The following is an 18,904-nucleotide window of genomic DNA, read 5'->3' as shown; positions in this document are numbered from 1 at the left end:
AACCAGTAATCTTTTTACTCACAGAAACAAAACACAGCTTTCTTTGTCTCGTCAGGTGATAAGCTAATGTTGGATGAGCTAACCACCAGTTATGTAGTATATTTCTAGCAGCTTTCTGCATGAAAGTATAAACTGATCAGAATGTGTCTACTTTCAAACATGTTGCTTGCAAACCAGGGGGCTAATTAATTAACCAGTGCGTAGGACCCACACATCTTTAGGCAATGTTCCATTTATAAATGTATCAATGAAAAGCTCCTCAAATGAATGTTGATGCATATATGAGCCTGTTGATCAGTGCTTCTGTGTGTTGAATCATAAAACAGTCGAGAGGAAGACCAAGTAAAGGGATTCCTTTTTTGACACATGAATCAAGGTTTCTGATTGTACAGGAGCTGTCACTGACTTTATTTTCAGACTTTGCTAATTTACACACTCCATATATACAGGAGGTGAAGGTGTGTCGGGCAAACTGTCAGGAAAGGCAGAGCGTGTGTATGTGTGTGTGTGCTTCAGCCACCTTGTGTCACCCAGTGCGCTCTGTGCTCCTGACAGCACAGTCGTGTTCACTGCAGCAATTTTACCCACAAAAACTATGAAAACTAAAATTGCACTTGTTGATTTATGCGCAGTATTAGATGATAGTCTGAAAACTATTTACATTATGTTCCACTGGTTTTTAATGCTGTTTGATGTTACCTTAGATTTCCAAAACTGATCTTGATAATTTAATCAGTTATAATTTAGTTGAGGTGAAAAAAAACTTAACATTTTTTACGTATAATATCGGGGAAAGTCAGAGGACAGATTTTCCTGAATCCTGCGATCTGACACATCCTGGAATCATCATTGCATTTCCACACCTGTGGTGCTCTCCACAACTCACCACAAGTGTCAGCATCACACAGTGTGACCCTCTCCTCTGTGCTCAGGGATGGGGAATGTGATGGTGAGACAGTGCTGATGAAATATTGAGGAGAATCAGATTTGAGATTGGATTTGGTTTATATCTTGCCTGCAATTGAAAGGTGCTTATGGAAGAGTTATGGCTCACCTAAACATAACGATGATCTTATAATAAACCAAAGCCTCTGGTTTTGTGCATCCGTCACCATGATTTGGCTCATAAGCCTGGTGGGAACCATAATGGATCATCTGACGGGCCTGTTGCCTGCTTGGTTAGTCTTTGCTGTTGCAAAGGGGCCAGAGTTTATTTTCCAGCACACCATCAACATATCTGTTAAGCCTGACAGACATTGTACCCACAGGACTCATGTTCGCTGCCTTTGTGGGCTTCTCAGGGCCATGAATTGAAAAATGTCATGGATTGTCACACTGTCAAAGAAAATAAAATATATTTTGTAATCCTAGCAATAACATGCTGACGCACGTTGCCAGGGTGCACACGGGGCAGGCTTCCCGGCTTCAGCTGCTCTTCAACAGACAACGAAGCTACAGGTGACACTGGTGTCTACAGGGTCTGCATCCCCCTTCTCCCCGTTTACATTACAGTCAGGTTGACAGGTGTACATCACACTGTCACTTCTGTTGTTGGCTCTCTCTGTTTTCCTGCTCACTCATTGGATGCAGGGGCATTCCAGTGAAGGCGCAGCAGGCATGTAGACTTTGGCACGGGGCCTCTGAGCAACCACAATTTAACCCCCTAAAATTCTATGATTACCTGTATGCACAGGAGCCTGGTAAACTGATCAGAAACCCTCAGAAACCTTTGAGTTTGGTTGAAGACAATAATGTCAGTCATGTATCTTGAATTGCTGTTGATATGATATCCTCCCATTTCTCAATTTTTCTGTTTTTGTCGCAGTTTTTAAAATAGAATAGGTGTCTTGCAGTGAACATCTGGTGACTGAAAAGTAAAGTAAGACATGAGGAGAAAACCCACTGTGCTACTGATTATGTTGTACAACAGAATTAAAAATGCAGTATAATTGATGCAAAGTTCTGGAAACCAGGACAACTCATCAATCAACTACAGAGTCCAGCGGTGGACGGCATTTGAACCTGCACCTTCAGTCCAACTTACACTGTTGAAAAAAGTGACCACATCAGCAGTTTAGAACTTCAGATTTGCAGATGTGGACCATCTACAGGCAAATAAAAGAAAAGCTTCTGCAGGTGAACCCATGCTAACCACATGGAATAAGCGTCAAAGGTTTTATAGCTACTGTTCATGTAAGATTTTCTTTTATAAATTGGAACATATTTTCTGATGAACAGTGTCATTGCTTATCCACTTCCCTCTAAGACTGTGGTTCTCACTTTGAAGAAGAATCAAGGAGGCCCTTACCAGATTGTAATTTGTCTAAAGGAATAAGCATTGCAGATGTTTTGTGCTGGCTCAGGGGCAAGTTTTTTTTCTTCCCATGGAAGTAATAAATTCTTAACCAGGGAAAGTGGAAAAAGTCGTCTGACTACATTACCACAGAAATGCAAAAGACAGCATCATCTGTCAAACGGCCAAGAAAAATGGAGTCAGAGTGTGTCATGGTAGGAGCTGCCAACAATATAAAAAAAAACGACTGAAGAGTTTGGGACATTGGTTCTCTGGTGCCAAGAAACTACAAGTTGTGACAATATACTTTGAGATGTCAGAGATCATCGGCAACAGAAGGGTGCTGTAAAAGGCAGCTTTATATCAAATTATCTGTTATCCACACTGTAATGTGCATGAGCTGTGATGCAAACACTTTTAGTTCAGAGAAACCACATAGCTTTCAGATCAACAGCTATTTCTGTTAAGTTCAGTTTTTCCCCATGTTTAAAACATTTTTTTATAACTTCCATGAAATCTGCTTTGGTGTAATTTAAAGATAAAAGTGCCTCAACTGGTCTTTAAACCTGTGGGCAGTAACATGTAACATCATCCAATCTCATCTTAATGAATGGCAGGAAACAATTAAGTATTTTTTCTTGTTTGGATCATTTTGATGAAAGTAAAAACTCCCACTAATGGTAAAAAAAAAGACTCAGATCAGAAAATATGTCACTGTACATATCCAGGTGCACAAATGTTTCAGCACACACACATACCAACAGAGAGCCAGGAGCACACTGACCTTTTCACAGACCCCCAAAAAGCAGCTGATGGCTAATCTGGGAGAAAACAACCACTTTTCATCTGTATTTGAGAGGCAAGTGGGAGCTTTTTGTGTCCCAGCCGTGAAGCAACATTAATCACCTTTGCCTGCATTTCAGCATCGGCCAAATGGCCAAGGCCCCAGCACATTGGCGATGACCGTGATGCTGCCTTTTCCAAATTCAGCCTCTATGAGCGCTGCCAAAGAGTAATGCATGTTCAGCCAGGGCGTTTTTTTCTAACCCCTTGATAAGGCACACAGGCCTGTGGAGTTGAACTTTTTCATCCCTCCACTTACTTTAAATAACTGAAGGTCTTTGGGTCTTTCTCACATCTCATTCTGACTTTAAAGTCATTATTTTTTATTGTATTGTTGTCTTTATTAATAGGAAAGCATAAGCGTGAAATGGGAAGGGAGGGGAGGACATGCAGCAAAGGGCTGGTTCAGAACCGAACGTGCGGCCGCTGCAGGGAGACTCAAGCCTCCATATATTAAACAATTGTTTTCTCCCTTGTTTGTTGGTTGGTTGGTTGGTTTGTAAGCAACTGAACAGCTTTCCACAAAATGAGTGGAAACAGTGGACATCTGTCCCAAGACAGACCCCATTTAATTCTGGTCTGGATCCAGATCCGAGGAAGATAAAGGAATTTCGATTCACTTTCTTTAACATTGCAAGAGTGTGTTTTTAAACATTTCAGTTGATTTCTTTGAGAATAATCCATGGATCTTGATGAAAATTCAGGCATATTTAGAATAACTATATTTATGAGTGTGTGCAATTTGGTGCAGATCAATAAAAAAATGAGTTTTCACAAGGGAACTGTTGGGTCTTGGCAGATATATGAACTCTGCCACTCTCGTTGTTTTATATATTCTCTATCATCAAGATTTAAATACATGTTACTCTTTTCTGACGCTTTATATTGTACATTGCTTATGCAACTAAAATCAGCAACTTTTTGCACTTTGTTCTCATCTACCTTGTTTTCCTCTATGTGTTGCATGCAGGAGGAGGACATTTTGGATCTGCTGGAACAATGCGAACTGGATGACGAGAAGCTGATGGGCAAATCCTCCAGGCAACGAGGCCCTAAGGTAAGTGAGAGAGTGAGAGAGAGAGGTACGGACACAATCTGATTGTGAGGAAGGAGAGTAGGGACTGCGCGCCTCATGGGACCTGAGCGAAAGTGCAAAGAAGAGTGTTGGTGGGGAGGCAGGTATGCAGATGCCTGGAGCTGACGTCCGCAGAATGCACATAGGGTGTGATTCACAAAAATAAAAGTGGGGAGGGGGGGTTATAGGGGGTTAGGCAGGAAAAGAAAAGATCAGAAAGAGGCCCAAAGAAAAGACCCAAGCCCCCTAGGGGACAGCTGTCAGACTCTCTCTCTCTCTCTGTGTGCTATCTTTCTCTCTGTCTGTCCCGGTCTCTCTCTCTCTGTCACATACACCTATACGCCCCCTCAATTTCCCACGACAGCACATTGCACCCTCCATCACCTTGCATCACTCCCCTCCCTTCACCTCTCCATCCCCTTCTCTCTCCCCCCTCGCACATCTACATCCATCTCTCACTCCAGGGTTAAATTGGCTGGAACACTCAGAGAGTGTGTTAGGACTGGACAGGACAGTTCAACGGCGTATTAGAGAGGCCTTAGCTGCAGTGAGGACTTGTTCAGACACAATCACTGTTGTCCAAATTAATTTGGGCCCAGTCACTTTCGATGATGTCAAGTGTACGGCGATAGACTGAGACCAGGGGGAAAAAGACGAGAGTTGTGACGGATGGATTCACTCCTCGGGAAACAGTGCTCACAAGCCATCTGGTGAAACTGAACCATCGAGTGCACGAAAGCTAGAAGAGAAGATCCAGGCGAAGAATTTTGAGGAAAGGAAGGAGAGCAGAGGCTTGTTATCACTGAGGATGGCAAGGCAGGAAGTGAAATGGTAAACGTGCTGAAGACGGAGAGAAGGAAACTACCTGCAGGTTTTCTTTCTCTCTTTTATTCTTTATGATTACACCTCCTCACGTTTGATCCTTGTGGCGGTTCCCTCTTCCCAAACTTTTCACCACAGTTCAATCTTTAACTTGACTTTAGCCAGTTACTCTTCTTGCCAGGTCTCGACAGACTCACACATATGTGAAATGTCTCATCTCGTCTGTTCAGCGCTAAACCTCCTCTCTTTGTCTTCCTCTCTGTTTATCCAAAGTCTGTTCCTGCCTTGTATTTTCATCCCTTTTCTCTCCCTTTCTCTCTCCTGCTGTTCATTTCCGTTCCTCCATGTATTCAATGCCTGCCCTCTTTTTCTCTCCACTCCCATTCTCAGTCTCACCTCCTCTTTATTTCTCTCCCCATCAATCTCATGTTCCCATCTCCCCTCTTTATTCTCCTCTCTTGTATTTAATCTCTCTCTGTCTCCATCCCTCTCTATCACTCACCCACGCAGCTTCCCGGCGGTGACTGTGTAAGCCCTCTGATCACTTCCTGTCCATTAATTTGGGTGGCCTGACAGCCCTGCCCAAGCTAACCATTGAATAACAGATGTATAAATCTTTTATTAATGCTATCAGTGTGTTCCCTTCCAGGATGTGAACTAGACCATTGACTTAATACATGTTAACAAAAAATCTCTCAAATAAAACACACAAAAAAACAAACGTGGAACTGAGTCTACAAACTCCCTGGTCAGGATTTATCACAGTACTCTCAGCTTGGCTGTTAAAAAGATTATGGTTATGGATGATATTATTCCTTCATATCTGTTGTACTGGACATAATTCTTCATTAATCCTCATTAATTATGGTCTTAAAAGGTTTTAAATGCAACTTGTTGAAACCAGCAGAAACTCTGCATTAAAGACAAACTGCAACCACAGATTCAGAATCGGAACATCATAGTTTCACTAACGGTACATTTTCTATTTCAATTAGTAGAAATACAGCAGAAGAAGAGAAGGAACAACACTGAAGTCATCATAAGTTCCAGCTGTCCACAGTAATTCTTTCATTTATACAAACTGACAGATATGTAAAACATTTGGTATTAAAGAGAAAATAAACATATGTTTTACTTTGAATTTAACCTTTACAAATCCAATCAGGTCAAATTTGTTCAAGGTACGAAGGAGCTCGTGTTCCTATTTATAGTGACAGCCGGGTTTATAAAGGAGCACTCGTGTATCTGTGCATAATGAGCCTGCAAACAAACACACACGTGGGGCTGAGGGCTCGGCCGTGTCACCACCAGGTCTCTGAGTGACAGATGGTAGGAAGCTGAAGGTGAGGCAAGGCTGAGGGAGGCGGACAACGTCTCAACATCTTCATGCTCAAGTGTGTGCTTGTGTGTGTGAGAGTGTGTGTTGATTGTAAAAAGTATGTAATTTTAATAGTTTAGGGTAAGAAAGAGAGCGTGAGAGGAAGGTCCCATGAGGATAAACATAGGATGTGTGTGTGTGATGGAGCAGAAAAAAACATGCATATTATTGTGTCTTTTTCATCTGCGTTTATTTACACAAAAGCATCTACATATGGATCTATGTGCACCTCTTCTGTATTTATTTATACAGTATGTATGCATTTGCCATGTTTCTCCTTGATAGCCATTGACCGCTATGCCAGAATGCAGCCAGACACCGAGACGTCAAAGACCCGACTACCTGGCTGACTTCACCAGCGGCAGCAGCGATGAAAACTCCTGCTCCTCCTCAGATGAAGAGGAGGAGGAAAGGAGGAAAGCAGGAGGAGGAGGAAGAGGTGGAGAAAAGAAGGAGAAGAAAGTTTCCTATGACCTTGGGGAGAGCAAGGAGAAGAACTTGGCTGAGCGCTCAGGTAAAGCAACAGAATGCATAAATGCGAATGTCTTTATTTGGAAGCCAGCGTTTGATGAGTTTGACAGGGACCTGGTTTGCTGTGATCTCTCTTTCTTGTTTAGTTTGTTTTTTTGTGCTCGCTTGTTCTCTCCTCATTTGTCTTGCTCTCTCTTCCTCCTGCCCTATCTGTTGATTTCTTTCTTTTTTAGCCAATGCTTTTCATCTGATCACAGCAGTTACCTAAAACCGACTTCAAACAGGTTTCTGCATTAGCAGCATTTATTGACTAAGATGAAGAACAAAGTAGAGACAGGAGAGAGATGTTAATGTATGTAATGATGCAGTAAGGGACTTAGAATTGATCCAGTGATGGTGCAAGAACGCGACATCCACATCCAGTCTGGTGCTTTTCACACTTACACCGTGTGAAAAATATATTCATAGTTGTGCTGAACCCATTTATATAGTGTAAATGTGCACATGCACACACACAATGCTGAGGGTTTTGCTTTGATCAGTGTTTGCTCACACAGTACACACTCTGCAGAAGCAGTGCAGGGCAGGGTTTGATGGTGCGAGCCAGCAGAGGCTACATTACAGATGTTCAGGAGCCCAGCTGATTGATGTGTGACAATGGGACCAGATCCTTGGATTTTAATTAAAGTTGAGTGATCACAGCCTGTAACTCATGGGATGTGGCTCTTTGTTGCCAAGGATCTTCCCATCTTCAACAGCTGCAGACCCAAACACTCACAGAATGTTTGAAAAGCACTTGAGAAAAGAGTGTCTTTAAAAAGTGTCTTGAAAAGTAAAAAGTGAAAAGTAGTAAATGGAAGGTGAGGGAAGAGGTGGAGATAAAGAGAAGAATGAACTTGATTGGAAGAAGAGATCCTCTTTGTTGTTTACCTTGAGAACACCTTGAGTTTAATGTTTTATAGCGAGAGCAATATGTTTTCAAATATTACCACAAATTCTCATAAGTTGCACACTTCAACTCACTACCTGCTCTCTGAGGTGAGGCAGAGGACAACGAACGCAGTCGTCTTATGTTCTGACCTTGGAAAGGAAACAAATCTCTACTTGCATTTTGGGCCATCGGTTTGACTACTCAATAGGGAAGAGCCTTGAATTAGCTCATTCTCTTTGTCACAAAATAAGAAAATAATCAGCGAAAGAGCCCGATTTTTGGTCTAAGTATCAATGTGTGCGTGCGTGTGCAGAGACACACAACAACTCTGCCAAGCCATAATTCATACCAAGCCACCGAAGGGTTGCTAGGACTAAGCCCCATAATGCTCTCATTTGGCAATGGCCAAATCTGGAAAGGTTCAGCAGCCACACATGCACACACACATACATTGTATAATCACTTGTGTGCACATTTAATGTCAGACAGACATACTGCACAAATAAAAAACACATGCTAATACACTGGCTGGTAGACAAGCTGGAGGAGTTTCAAGGGTGATGGTGAGTGTCAGTGTGAGTTTTCAGCATCACTTTCTGTTTCCCTGTGTTTGTTTTGTGTGTGTGTGTATATAAAGTATATACATATATATGTATATATATATATATTTATATGTGTTATGTGTGTCAGAGAGAGAGCTGCTCTTTAATCCGTTCTGAAACTAGACAGGACCACTGTTTAGTTTCTGGTTTTGCGGTCGTTAACACACACACACACACACACGCACACACGCACACACAAAAACACAAAAACACACACACAGAGCTACTGGGCCAGTGTGCTGGAGTGCGGCTACGGGAGTTTTTAATGCCACACTTCATCTCCAAAGCCACCCGGCAACGGATGGAAAGCAGAGAGGAGAGCTCGACATTGACTGGGGGAGGCGGGGAGGGGGTCAGGAGTAAAAAAAACATCAAAGTGTCACAGTGAGTCAGTGTTCCACCCCCTCAACCCCCACCCCTCCATCTCTCTGTTTTCCTACAGGCCGCATGCACTGGAAACCTCCCGTCAAGTCGCTCAAAACCAGCCCCGCCCCCTCCGCATCGCCGACACTCTCCGGTCCAATCAGGCGCTCCATCTCCTGTCCCCGCTCCATCGCCTCCCTCTCGTCACCCAGTGAAGTGCGAGCGCTGTCTACCAAGCCGTCGCCTACAGTCCCAGTGGCCACGCCCCTCGTCAGGCCGAGCTCCGCCACGCTGCGCTCTCACTCACTGAGCCGCAGTGGCTCCACCCACCGCGTGCCTCACAGCAACAGCCTGGGAACCATCCACTCCAACATAGTAAGATCAATAAAAACACTCACACACAAGGGTTTTACTGCTTTACTGTTCACAATGAGTATTGTCAGTCACTAAATTGATTCTCAGACAGTCAAGCTGTAATTTTCATCGATGAGAAAATCCGCTGCTGCTTTACAACTAAAAGAAAAGATTCAATTCAATGACACTGACTTGCAACTTAACCAGTTCTGTCATCACCGCTTTTACCCATTTGGCTGCTCCTCTCCTCCTCTGACATTTACTGTATCCTGGCCCACAAAGAATCTCTTAAGTATTTCCTTCGATACTGTAAAGACCCTCTGCAGCCCATGACAATAATCTTCTATTCTGTCGCCATCTGTTGCTTTCCGCCTGCCTCCTCCATTCTCTGTCCTTCATAACAAGTACTCTGGCAACCTTTGAATACACTTGAACAAGATACAATGAGACAGGATACTTTTTTTAAACTAAGACTAAGAAAAAAACAAGTGGAAAACTTTACACTGGAAAAAGGCCATAGCGTGCACTGGGTGTATGCTTGTATCCTGACATGCGTGTTTATATTTCCCTATTTTATTCTCTGGTTTATTGCACACTTGAGTTCCCTGTGGAAATCACACATGTGGGAATAACTACATGCTTGAACAGGAATATATACATAGTATGTTGTATGTTGTGGATGCTGCACTGAGCAAACTGCTATGTATATAAATAATGATCTGTAACTATAACAAATGATACTGAAGCAGCATCATACATTACTTAGCGCTCAGGGCATAACATAAGATTAAATGTCTGGGAAATCCAAAGTATCCATGAGAATAAGAAATAATATTGACTAATATATAGAATCAGTAATAGATTGAAATTAATAACACTACAGTGCTGAATGAAACATTCAGTTTAATAATGGATGTCTCTTATTTTGCCATGTGTCCTTGGGTGTCTGGAAAGGTGCTTATAAATAAATGTATCATGGTGTGTATCTGAACGCAGAATAGTTTTCTTGAGCTGCGTGCTCGACTTGTTTGTGCGTTTAGGGCGAGCCGCTAATAAACCTGAGGAGTAAAGAGCAGGAGGCGGAGCTGGTGCGTCAGACCTTGGCGGCGCTCACCGCCATGAGGATCAGGTTCCCTGGCAAAACCGAGGAAGAGGCCGAGGCTGTGCTGGATGAGGTGGGTGCATGGTTTACCAGAGTGTGTGTTTAAATGTGTATTGAAATGAAAATTGTGACCAAGTTTTGTCAGGAAAAGACTGAAATAAACACAGTTAAGAAAGTGGGAATGAACATGGAATACAGGTCGAGCAGAAATCCTGCTATATTCCCAGAGCCCCCTCTGTGGCCAGGTGCAGACACTCCACAGTCTAACTAAAAGTGACCTCCTCTCCTCCCTCCACAATAGCCTGTCCTCTTTGGCCTGGCTCCCATTGTCTTTCAAATGACCCCAGTGACAACCTGTCGCTCAGTTTGCTGCCCCGACTCATTCCCCACAGCTCCTTAGTTTGAATCACTGTCTCCTCTATTTTTGGTCAGATCACCGTGCCCTCTTGTTTTGTGTGTGCACATTTGTTTGCACCTGTATGTTTGTGTTCTACAACTCGACTTTGTTTTTCTGTATTTCTGAATATAGAAGTTTTGTCTCATTTGACAGTATACCAGATATTATGGAACTCCATTATGTTAATAATGAATGCACTTTTTTCACGGAATGTTTAATGATGACCTCCATATTAGTTCTAGTGATGAGTCATTGTAGCTACTGACTCACACTTATGCACTACCAAAGAAAAAAAAAATCTAGACAAAAACCTGCACAAAGAGGCAGAGGCACCTTGAATCCATAGGAGAAGCAGTTAAGTTTGATGAAAGCATCAGACTGTGCGGTCCACACCGACTCTGACCTCTGCTGTCCTCACTACCAGCTGTCAGTTCAGCACCACTGTCCTCACAGTGCTGAAAGGACAGCAGCCACAGTTTGTCTTCACTTGGTTAACTAATACCACCAACATCTTCACTGGACAAATTTAGATTTCAGTCGGTCACATGTGATGTATACTGGAAGAAGTATACCAGAGTGGCTTCATTGTTATGTCACACTGCACTGTATGCAGTATACCCTGCTTTAAACTGCTGGCTGTGACTCTGTACTACAACACTCTCGAAGCACAGTGAAGGCATCATCCTTCAACTATTCAAGACCAGCACAACTTTCCTAATGATGATCTAATAAAGAATAAATACATCTTAATAAATATGTAGTGGTTAAGTTAGGGCAAGTCAACCATGTAATTAACACATCCCCATTCAACCAAACACCTAAAAATAAAATGTGTGTGTCTGCGTGACATGTGTGTGTGTCGGGGGTTGTGAGAGACAATTACCACCACACCTGTACGGTTAACAAACCCTAATGAGAGCGCTGTGAAAATGCAGACAAACGGCTGCACCTGTATCGTTCACTCTTCGCCTCGGGAGACAAGGAGTCTTATTTTATTTTTTATTTTTTAAAGTTTGAGGTCTAATTGGGCTAATTATGTGTTTGCATAGGAGAAATTGTCTCCTTCTATCTTTCACTCAAACCTGTTTTTTTGTGACATTTGGAAGCATTGAAAGGTGAAATGTATTGAGTGTGTTTTTTTGTGCTTTAATTGAGGGTAATTTGTGTATGTACCAAACAAATGTGACAAATGAGCTGGCTGCCTACCAGACAAGGTTCATGAGGATCTTATTTAGAGAAGACACTAAACAAGTAAAATACAGAAAATACTGCCGCAAACAGCAGCTCTGGGTTCAAGCGTCCTCATCAAAGGGAAGCAGCAGTCACCTCAAATTAAAGCTGCACATCACAATGAGTGGGGGTGTATGAGAGATATAAGACTCCAAATATTCACAAATTTGATTTTCTTGATCTACAAATACAAAACAAGATTTACAAATCCATCGTGTGTTTATGTGATGGTGGAAATGTTCCTCTTCCAGGCTTTGATGAATTTATATGTGATTTCAAAGTGGAATTAAATATAAATAAATAAATGAGCCTTTACATGTATGTATATGGTTTAAATAAGCAATGGAGTTATGTAATTATTAATGAACCCCATGTCTTGTGAAGTTCATTGGTCAATATCTTAAAAAGCATATTAGGTCAAATTCACTCAACAAGCTTTTGATAAGCTGTGTCAGATGATGGCCCAGGAAATTTTGTAAAAATTGGAGCCACAGTTTAGGAGACTAATTGGTCTTATATGTTTCAGCTTTTTTCACCAAAGTAATAATGATAATAATCAACTGATAAGAAATAAACCCCTTCGATGCTCGAAACATAAGTAACTTTCTGGATAGTGAAAAAAAAGTGTTTAAGTTATACATTTGCTCTGCATCTGTGAATCCTTGGGGATTGTTTTTCATGTGTGTGTGTGTGTGTGTCTATGTGCATGCGTGTGTGTTTATGTGAATACACATAAAGTTTACACTGGAGATTCCCACTGGGAGCACTGTTTGCAGGGGATCTACAATGCTACATGAGAGGTTTACACCAGTGGGGAGATGTAGACTAAGTCAACAGAGCAACAGTAACAGTGGCTGTACGTACACAGTGGTGCTGGCACTAGGAGCAGGTGCATGGGGGATATCCAGCGCAGCTTTCAGCATAACAACACATGCCCCAAGGATTTTTCCCACACCGATAAAACATAGGGGTTTCTCAGAGGAACAGAAAGATCGTAAATCAGTTGTGTTGCAATTTAACAATAACACAGAAAAGCTTCTTTTGGACAAAATGTAAATGTGTATGTTCCATAAAAGGCACCAACTAAGAGCTGATTGACAAGGACAATACCATAAAAGTATGACATCCAAACCATTCATAAGAAATTAAGAATTGATTTCTTAAATTCTCTGCCTTGATCATGCAGATCCTCATTTTAACGCAGGAGTTTTGAGTCTGACGTGTGACATGAAAATCTGCACTAGTTTTGTAAAACAGGCTGGAAATTGGTTTGATGCCAAAAGTTCAAACTACTCTTCCTGCACACTGAAGACAGAATAACAAGCAGTGCAGTGTTGTGCTGCAGTAAACACTCAAAACCCAGATGCCAAATATCACACAATATTACAGCCATTTCACCAAAAGAAAAGTCGAGCCCTCTATGAACATGTATGTGTGAGAAACAAAAATCCAGCACATTCAGAGTTTTAATAAAAAAAATGTCACATTGTACTAGACAGTGACTGAACTGCACATCATGTCATGTAGTAACCTTGTGTTTTTAACAAACGATGCAATGAAATGGCAAGAGACTACTTGTTAATGTTATTATTACCACCAGTAACTTTCTCTAAAGGAGTTTTCATATATTTCATTTTAATTTGACTTATCAAAGAATGTCTGTCTGTAATAAGGCAAGTCTTCTTTCTGCATGTTTAAAGGTTTGATTTTCACACAGACTTTTCCTTACTCAGATGGTTGATAACTGGAAATACCATAAACCAAAGGTGGCCTCCTACTGGCTGGTGAAGCTGGACTCGACCAAACAACGGAAGGTGAGTTTTTATGCTGGTCTCAGATCTGAAGATTTTTGAGTCAATTTAACTTAGTAGCTACCAATGTTTGTAAGAATATGAATGCACAGTTTAAATCACATTCAGTGCTACCCACCATATTTTAAACCTGGTTGATATTTGCAAGAATCTTGTGAAGATCATAAACCCTGAAACACAACAAGAGACGCTTTAACATGGAACCGAAATAAAGGGGGAGGACTTCTGAGATAGAAAAGTTGTTGCAGTTTATTGGTTTGTGAGATCGCTGTAGGGGGAAGCAACTGGTGGAGATGTGGCCTTGTACTACAGAGGCTAACATTTAAACTGTGCTGATAGAAAAGACTTTCAAAATTCTGCCTGGTATCTCTGTGTGAAATTACACTGCACATGGAAACACAATTTCCTGTAATTTGACAAGAAAGATTTGAACCTATTACAGGTCTAGAGGAAAGCTGAGGGAAGTCCAGCAAAATGCCAAGAGGTCTTTCTGTGTGCAAAATCATCTACAGCGGACGACCAAAAATATTGACGTTGCCCCCAGAGGCTAATTCATCATCGATAGATTCTTACTGAACTTAATTCTAATTAATAACAGTGGAGTTCTTGATCGCTATCGTCGTGTATGAATCTTAAGAATGGGCTACAGTTACCACCTGTTTAAACTCCCTCATCTGTTCGGTAATGCTGCCACATGATCGAAACCATCACCCTGTGTAAAGTGGACAATTTAAAAGCAGCTAGAAATGACAAAATGTCACCACTCTTGTTTATTCCTTTCAAAGTCTTTTAAAAGTTAGAAATGTAATCCCCAAAATCAATTATTAGAGGGGAAAAAAGACATGCACGAAGATCATTACCCTGGCAGACAGTGAGATGTAGAGAGACCAAAGAGGATGTAAACAAAACAGAAGAGGGGACAAGACATGAAATGGCATCCAGTAGGTGTGTCAGTAATGATGCGATGTCTCAGCTACTGATTTCTGCACAACAGTGCGCGCTGTGTTGTGGGATGTGGCGGTGCGAGCTGATGTTTTATTTGGAGTGGAGCAGCCTAATGAGCAGCAGGCAGAGGTCAGGAATGTAGCGCCCACCGCTCTGCCATCTGATTACCATACCAAAACATATCTGTGTGTGTGTGTGTGTGTGTTTGCTCATCTATCAGTGTGTAAGCGTGTCTCGCTTGCCTCATATTGCTGTAGGGAAATCTTGCCTCTTCGCATCGCAAAACACACATGCACGCTCACACAGAGTTAGACGGGCACGTCAGTAATGAGGAGCGAGGAATCAAAGTCAAAAGAGCCACAGTGCTGCACTCTGAGCGGGGTGAAAAGAGAAAGAAAAAGGGTGGAAGAGAAGGCAGTGAAGTGGGGAGGGACGAAAAGAAGGAAGATGGGAAGATGGAAGGATGGAAGGATGGCGCAGGTGTTCTCAGAGTGCCCAGGAACTTCTGACACCTTCTCTGCGAGACTGACGTTAGTGCAGCAATTAGTCCTCTCCCATGTTCTCTTCTGCCTGCCCCAGTACTTTTCTGTCCTGCCTCTACCAAGTCTCTCTCTCTCTCTCTCTCTCTCACACACACACACACACACACACACACACACACACACACAGTATGGCTGTATGTCTGTGCACACCTTAACACGGATACACAGATCAACCTGCTCAAAATCTAACTATATATGTGTGTACGGTCTGAATTAAGTAGTTTGGTTGGTATGTGTTTATGTGCTTTGTGTGTCTGTATTTATTCATAAACGTAAGCTTGCCTTCAGTTATTGAGTGAATCCATTATCTTCTGATTGCTAAAAAAAATAAAAATTACAGTTGCCAACAAATGCATATCAATTAGAAAAGCTGTCACCTCTAGCAGCACTAATTTCCCTCATTATCACATGCTTGATTTACACCTCTTCTCTCTCTCCCCCTTTCATTTTCTCTGTCACTCAGGTTTTGGACATTGTACGCACCAATGTACGCTCGGCACTGCAGCGGATCTGGAGGGAGCCAGATGTGGAGAGCCTCCACCTCTATCGGCTCTTTAACCGAGTCTTCAACCGGCTGCTCTGGAGTCACGGGCAGGGCCTGTGGAACTGCTTCTCCAACACAGGGTAGGCTGTTTGTGTAGCTAACCTGCTAACTGTCTTCTCCACACGCCTGCACAAATGATGTGAGCTGGGAGTGAATGTAAGTAGGACATTCGTCCTGCTGTCATTACCTACGTGGGCTACCTCTACTCACTCTTGACATTGATTGGTTTGTAGACTGACTTGCCTCTGCCGTTGCTGTGTTGTCATTTCAGTGGTTAGTAGTCTTTGTGTCTGAATGGAGAACATGAATGAACCAGTTCATTCCAGTAATTTCATTGCCACTGTAATATCATTATGGTACCACTACCAGCATCACCTGGTTCGGACCATGATCCCCAGCACCTTTCACACCTGTTTTTCAAACTAAACAGAAAAGTCCAAATGTGTGGGGGCAAAACGCCCTTTATCTACATGGATACATTTGAAAAAACTGCTAAATGTAATACTTCAGAATCAAAACAAGTGATCACAATGACTGCAGGGTAATTACCTGTCTATCCATTGCATAATGCCACTCTTCAATCTCCATAACTATAAGTAGACACACACACTCCATGCAATCTCCCCATGTCCTTAAGCCCAGTATTCGTCTATCTATCAGTGTCAGTGCGGACTGTTTCCCATTTTTATTTAGTTTGACTAAGGAAGCAACGCCAGCTGAATGACAGAGAGTGAGTGACAGAGCGACCAGACCCCGCTGCACTCTCCTGAAAGCTCTCAGGGATGAAAGAGACATGATGCTCTGCGGAGACAGGGTGCGAATTAAGGTCACAAATCTTGGCTGTTAATCAGGGCTTTTTCACAGGTGAGAGCAAAGAGACAAGAGGGGTTGTGAGGCAGCAGGAAGAAGCTGAAAGAGGCCGCTTAGTTCTTCTACTTTGGTTTGTTTTCAGATGCTTTAAAGTTTTCATGTGGTTACTTAAGTTATTTATTTTATTCATGCTTTTTTTGGTGGCTTCCTAAAAGATGAGTCACTGCAGTGACAGCCCACTTGATCATGTCCCTAGAAAAACCCCAACACACACACACACACACACACACAGACACAGACACAGACACACACACACACACACACACACACACACACACACACACACACACACACACACGCAACTGGACTGTTTCCCATCAGTGCTTCATATGGGATTTCTTAACCACAAGAAGTATATTTTGTTTCTCTCAAAGCCAGACACACACACATGGCGTTAGATGCATCAAGATGGTTTCCACATATTTATTCCCTTGAAGACGTACTTAAGCACCGTCAAAAAACCCTCCACACATATATACCGTCCTGAACTGCAGACAGCTGCTGTGCTGGCGGCTTTATCATCTGTGATAAAGGTCTGACCTTCTCATGTCTCCTCCTCTCCATATTCTTTACAGTTCTGTTGCTCACTGGCCGTGTTTCCCCCGACACAAAGGGCTCAGAGTGTGTAACTGAAGTCGCTGCCCACAGCTCTCCATTTTCCTCCTCCCTTCTTTCTTGGCAGTCGTAATTGAGGGAGGGTGAGGAAGGGAGTGAGTCAGTGATAGAGATGGAGGGGATCATAAGCGGAAGGAGAAAGGGATAAGGACTCTGTCGCAGAGAGAAAGTGGAGAGGGATTGAAAATGAGACATTTAAAAAAAAAAAAAAAAAAAAAGGTAAAGAAAAGACATGGTCTAAGGGTAAAGGCCCAGGAGGATTAGCTTAGCTTAGCCTAGCCTCAGCTAACCCCGGCTCGATGCACCCAATGCAGCTTTTGTCTGATCACAGCCTGCCCTGGATGATCTAGCTCGCTCACTAGCCTATCGTTGGGCCCCTCCCTTACAGCAGGCCACGGCCCCAGCATGGAGGAACCAAACAGGGGGCCACGATGTCGTGCAGCGACGGCAAAGCAAAGCACCTCCAAAAGCGCACTCCAAATCCGAGTGCAGCTGCCCCTCCACCCTGCTCCTCTCCATCTCTTGTTTGATATTTTATCTTAGGGACTTAACAACAATCAAACAGCCAAGCAGCTATTGTGGGCGATGAACTCAACAGGCTTTGAAAACGACTTAGAGGAGGAGAATGGAAACACACACAGTTCTGAACCCTTTCAGAGGAAGCACCCCCTGCCTTCGCAGGAGTGAAAGGGGGTAGACATCAAACGTACCCCCCAGGGTTGCGTGTCTCAGTTGTTGAAGCTCTCTCACAGTCGGGGGTATGTCCGGGGCTGTAAAGGGGGTTAACTGTACGTGGATTTGTTTCATCCTTCCTTCCTGTATGTCTGTGTGGGGGAGCGTGTGCATGCCAGTGGAAAGTGTTACACATCTACAGAGAGAGGCCACACACATTAGACTGTACACCAGTTTGTGGGTGTACATACTGGCATAACTGCTGACTTAATTTGACTCTTTTTGTCTGTGCCTGTGTGTTCTTTCTGCTCTCCAGTTCATCCTGGGAGACCATCTTCAGTAAGAGCAGTGAGGTGGTGTCACCCCAGGAGCTGCAGTGCTGCCGCCGGCTGGTCCAGCTGTGCCGAGACTGCCTCCTGGTCGTCTACAAGTTTGTCTCCGAGTCCCGCGGCTCTTTGACCGGACTCAGCCCAGAATGGGATGACACCAGGTGAGAAGGGCACCCAACCCTCTGACGTCCTCCCACTGAGTTCTTTATTTTCAACAGATTCTTATAGCATTCCTGCTGCAATAGATAGCACATCATACAGCAGAGTCAAAAGGTTTGAGGTTCAAAACTACTCAGTCAGTGTCCTTGAGCATGTCGAGCTCTTGTTCTGCAAAGAATAAGTCTTAATGCCTGAAAGGCAAACTTAAACTGTTGATAAAGAAATGACACAGTAAAAGTAGAAAAGGAGTAGATTTTGAGCTAAAAATTCTCGGAGTCTTTTGACCCCCAAGTCAATAATTTAATTACCTAGTTTGACAGTTATAACTAATACAATTACACAAATTAAGAAATCTAGGAAAACACAACAATTACTTCCTTTAAATTTCTTGGAACTGAAGTCTTGAATAGAAGTGATTTCCTCAAAAAGACAATTGCAGTTTTATCAGGGTGAGACTAATATACTTTAAAGATGTGGTATTGGATCGGTACATAGATTTGCTCACCAATGCCTGACCCGTTTTTTTCAAACAACTCTGAAGTTGGCATAGGTATTG

At 42.7% G+C, this 18,904-nt stretch overlaps 1 protein-coding gene across 3 annotated transcripts in view; it reads left to right on the top strand.

Annotated features, from left to right (window-relative positions):
• ttll7 (tubulin tyrosine ligase-like family, member 7) overlaps positions 1–18,904 on the top strand; it is a 68,551-nt gene that overhangs the window by 42,533 nt on the left and 7,114 nt on the right. For all 3 annotated transcript variants that reach the window (XM_020080495.2, XM_069521944.1, XM_069521945.1), the window contains exons 14-20: positions 4,107–4,193; positions 6,697–6,925; positions 8,858–9,153; positions 10,173–10,307; positions 13,595–13,675; positions 15,623–15,783; positions 18,177–18,350. In XM_020080495.2, the coding sequence (XP_019936054.1) occupies positions 4,107–4,193; positions 6,697–6,925; positions 8,858–9,153; positions 10,173–10,307; positions 13,595–13,675; positions 15,623–15,783; positions 18,177–18,350 (1,163 nt within the window). The remainder of the gene's footprint in view (positions 1–4,106; positions 4,194–6,696; positions 6,926–8,857; positions 9,154–10,172; positions 10,308–13,594; positions 13,676–15,622; positions 15,784–18,176; positions 18,351–18,904) is intronic.

Source organism: Paralichthys olivaceus, chromosome 3, assembly GCF_024713975.1.
Source record: "Paralichthys olivaceus isolate ysfri-2021 chromosome 3, ASM2471397v2, whole genome shotgun sequence".
NCBI lineage: Eukaryota > Metazoa > Chordata > Actinopteri > Pleuronectiformes > Paralichthyidae > Paralichthys > Paralichthys olivaceus.
Note: the sequence above shows the minus strand (reverse complement) of the source record. Positions and strands in the feature narration are given on the sequence as shown.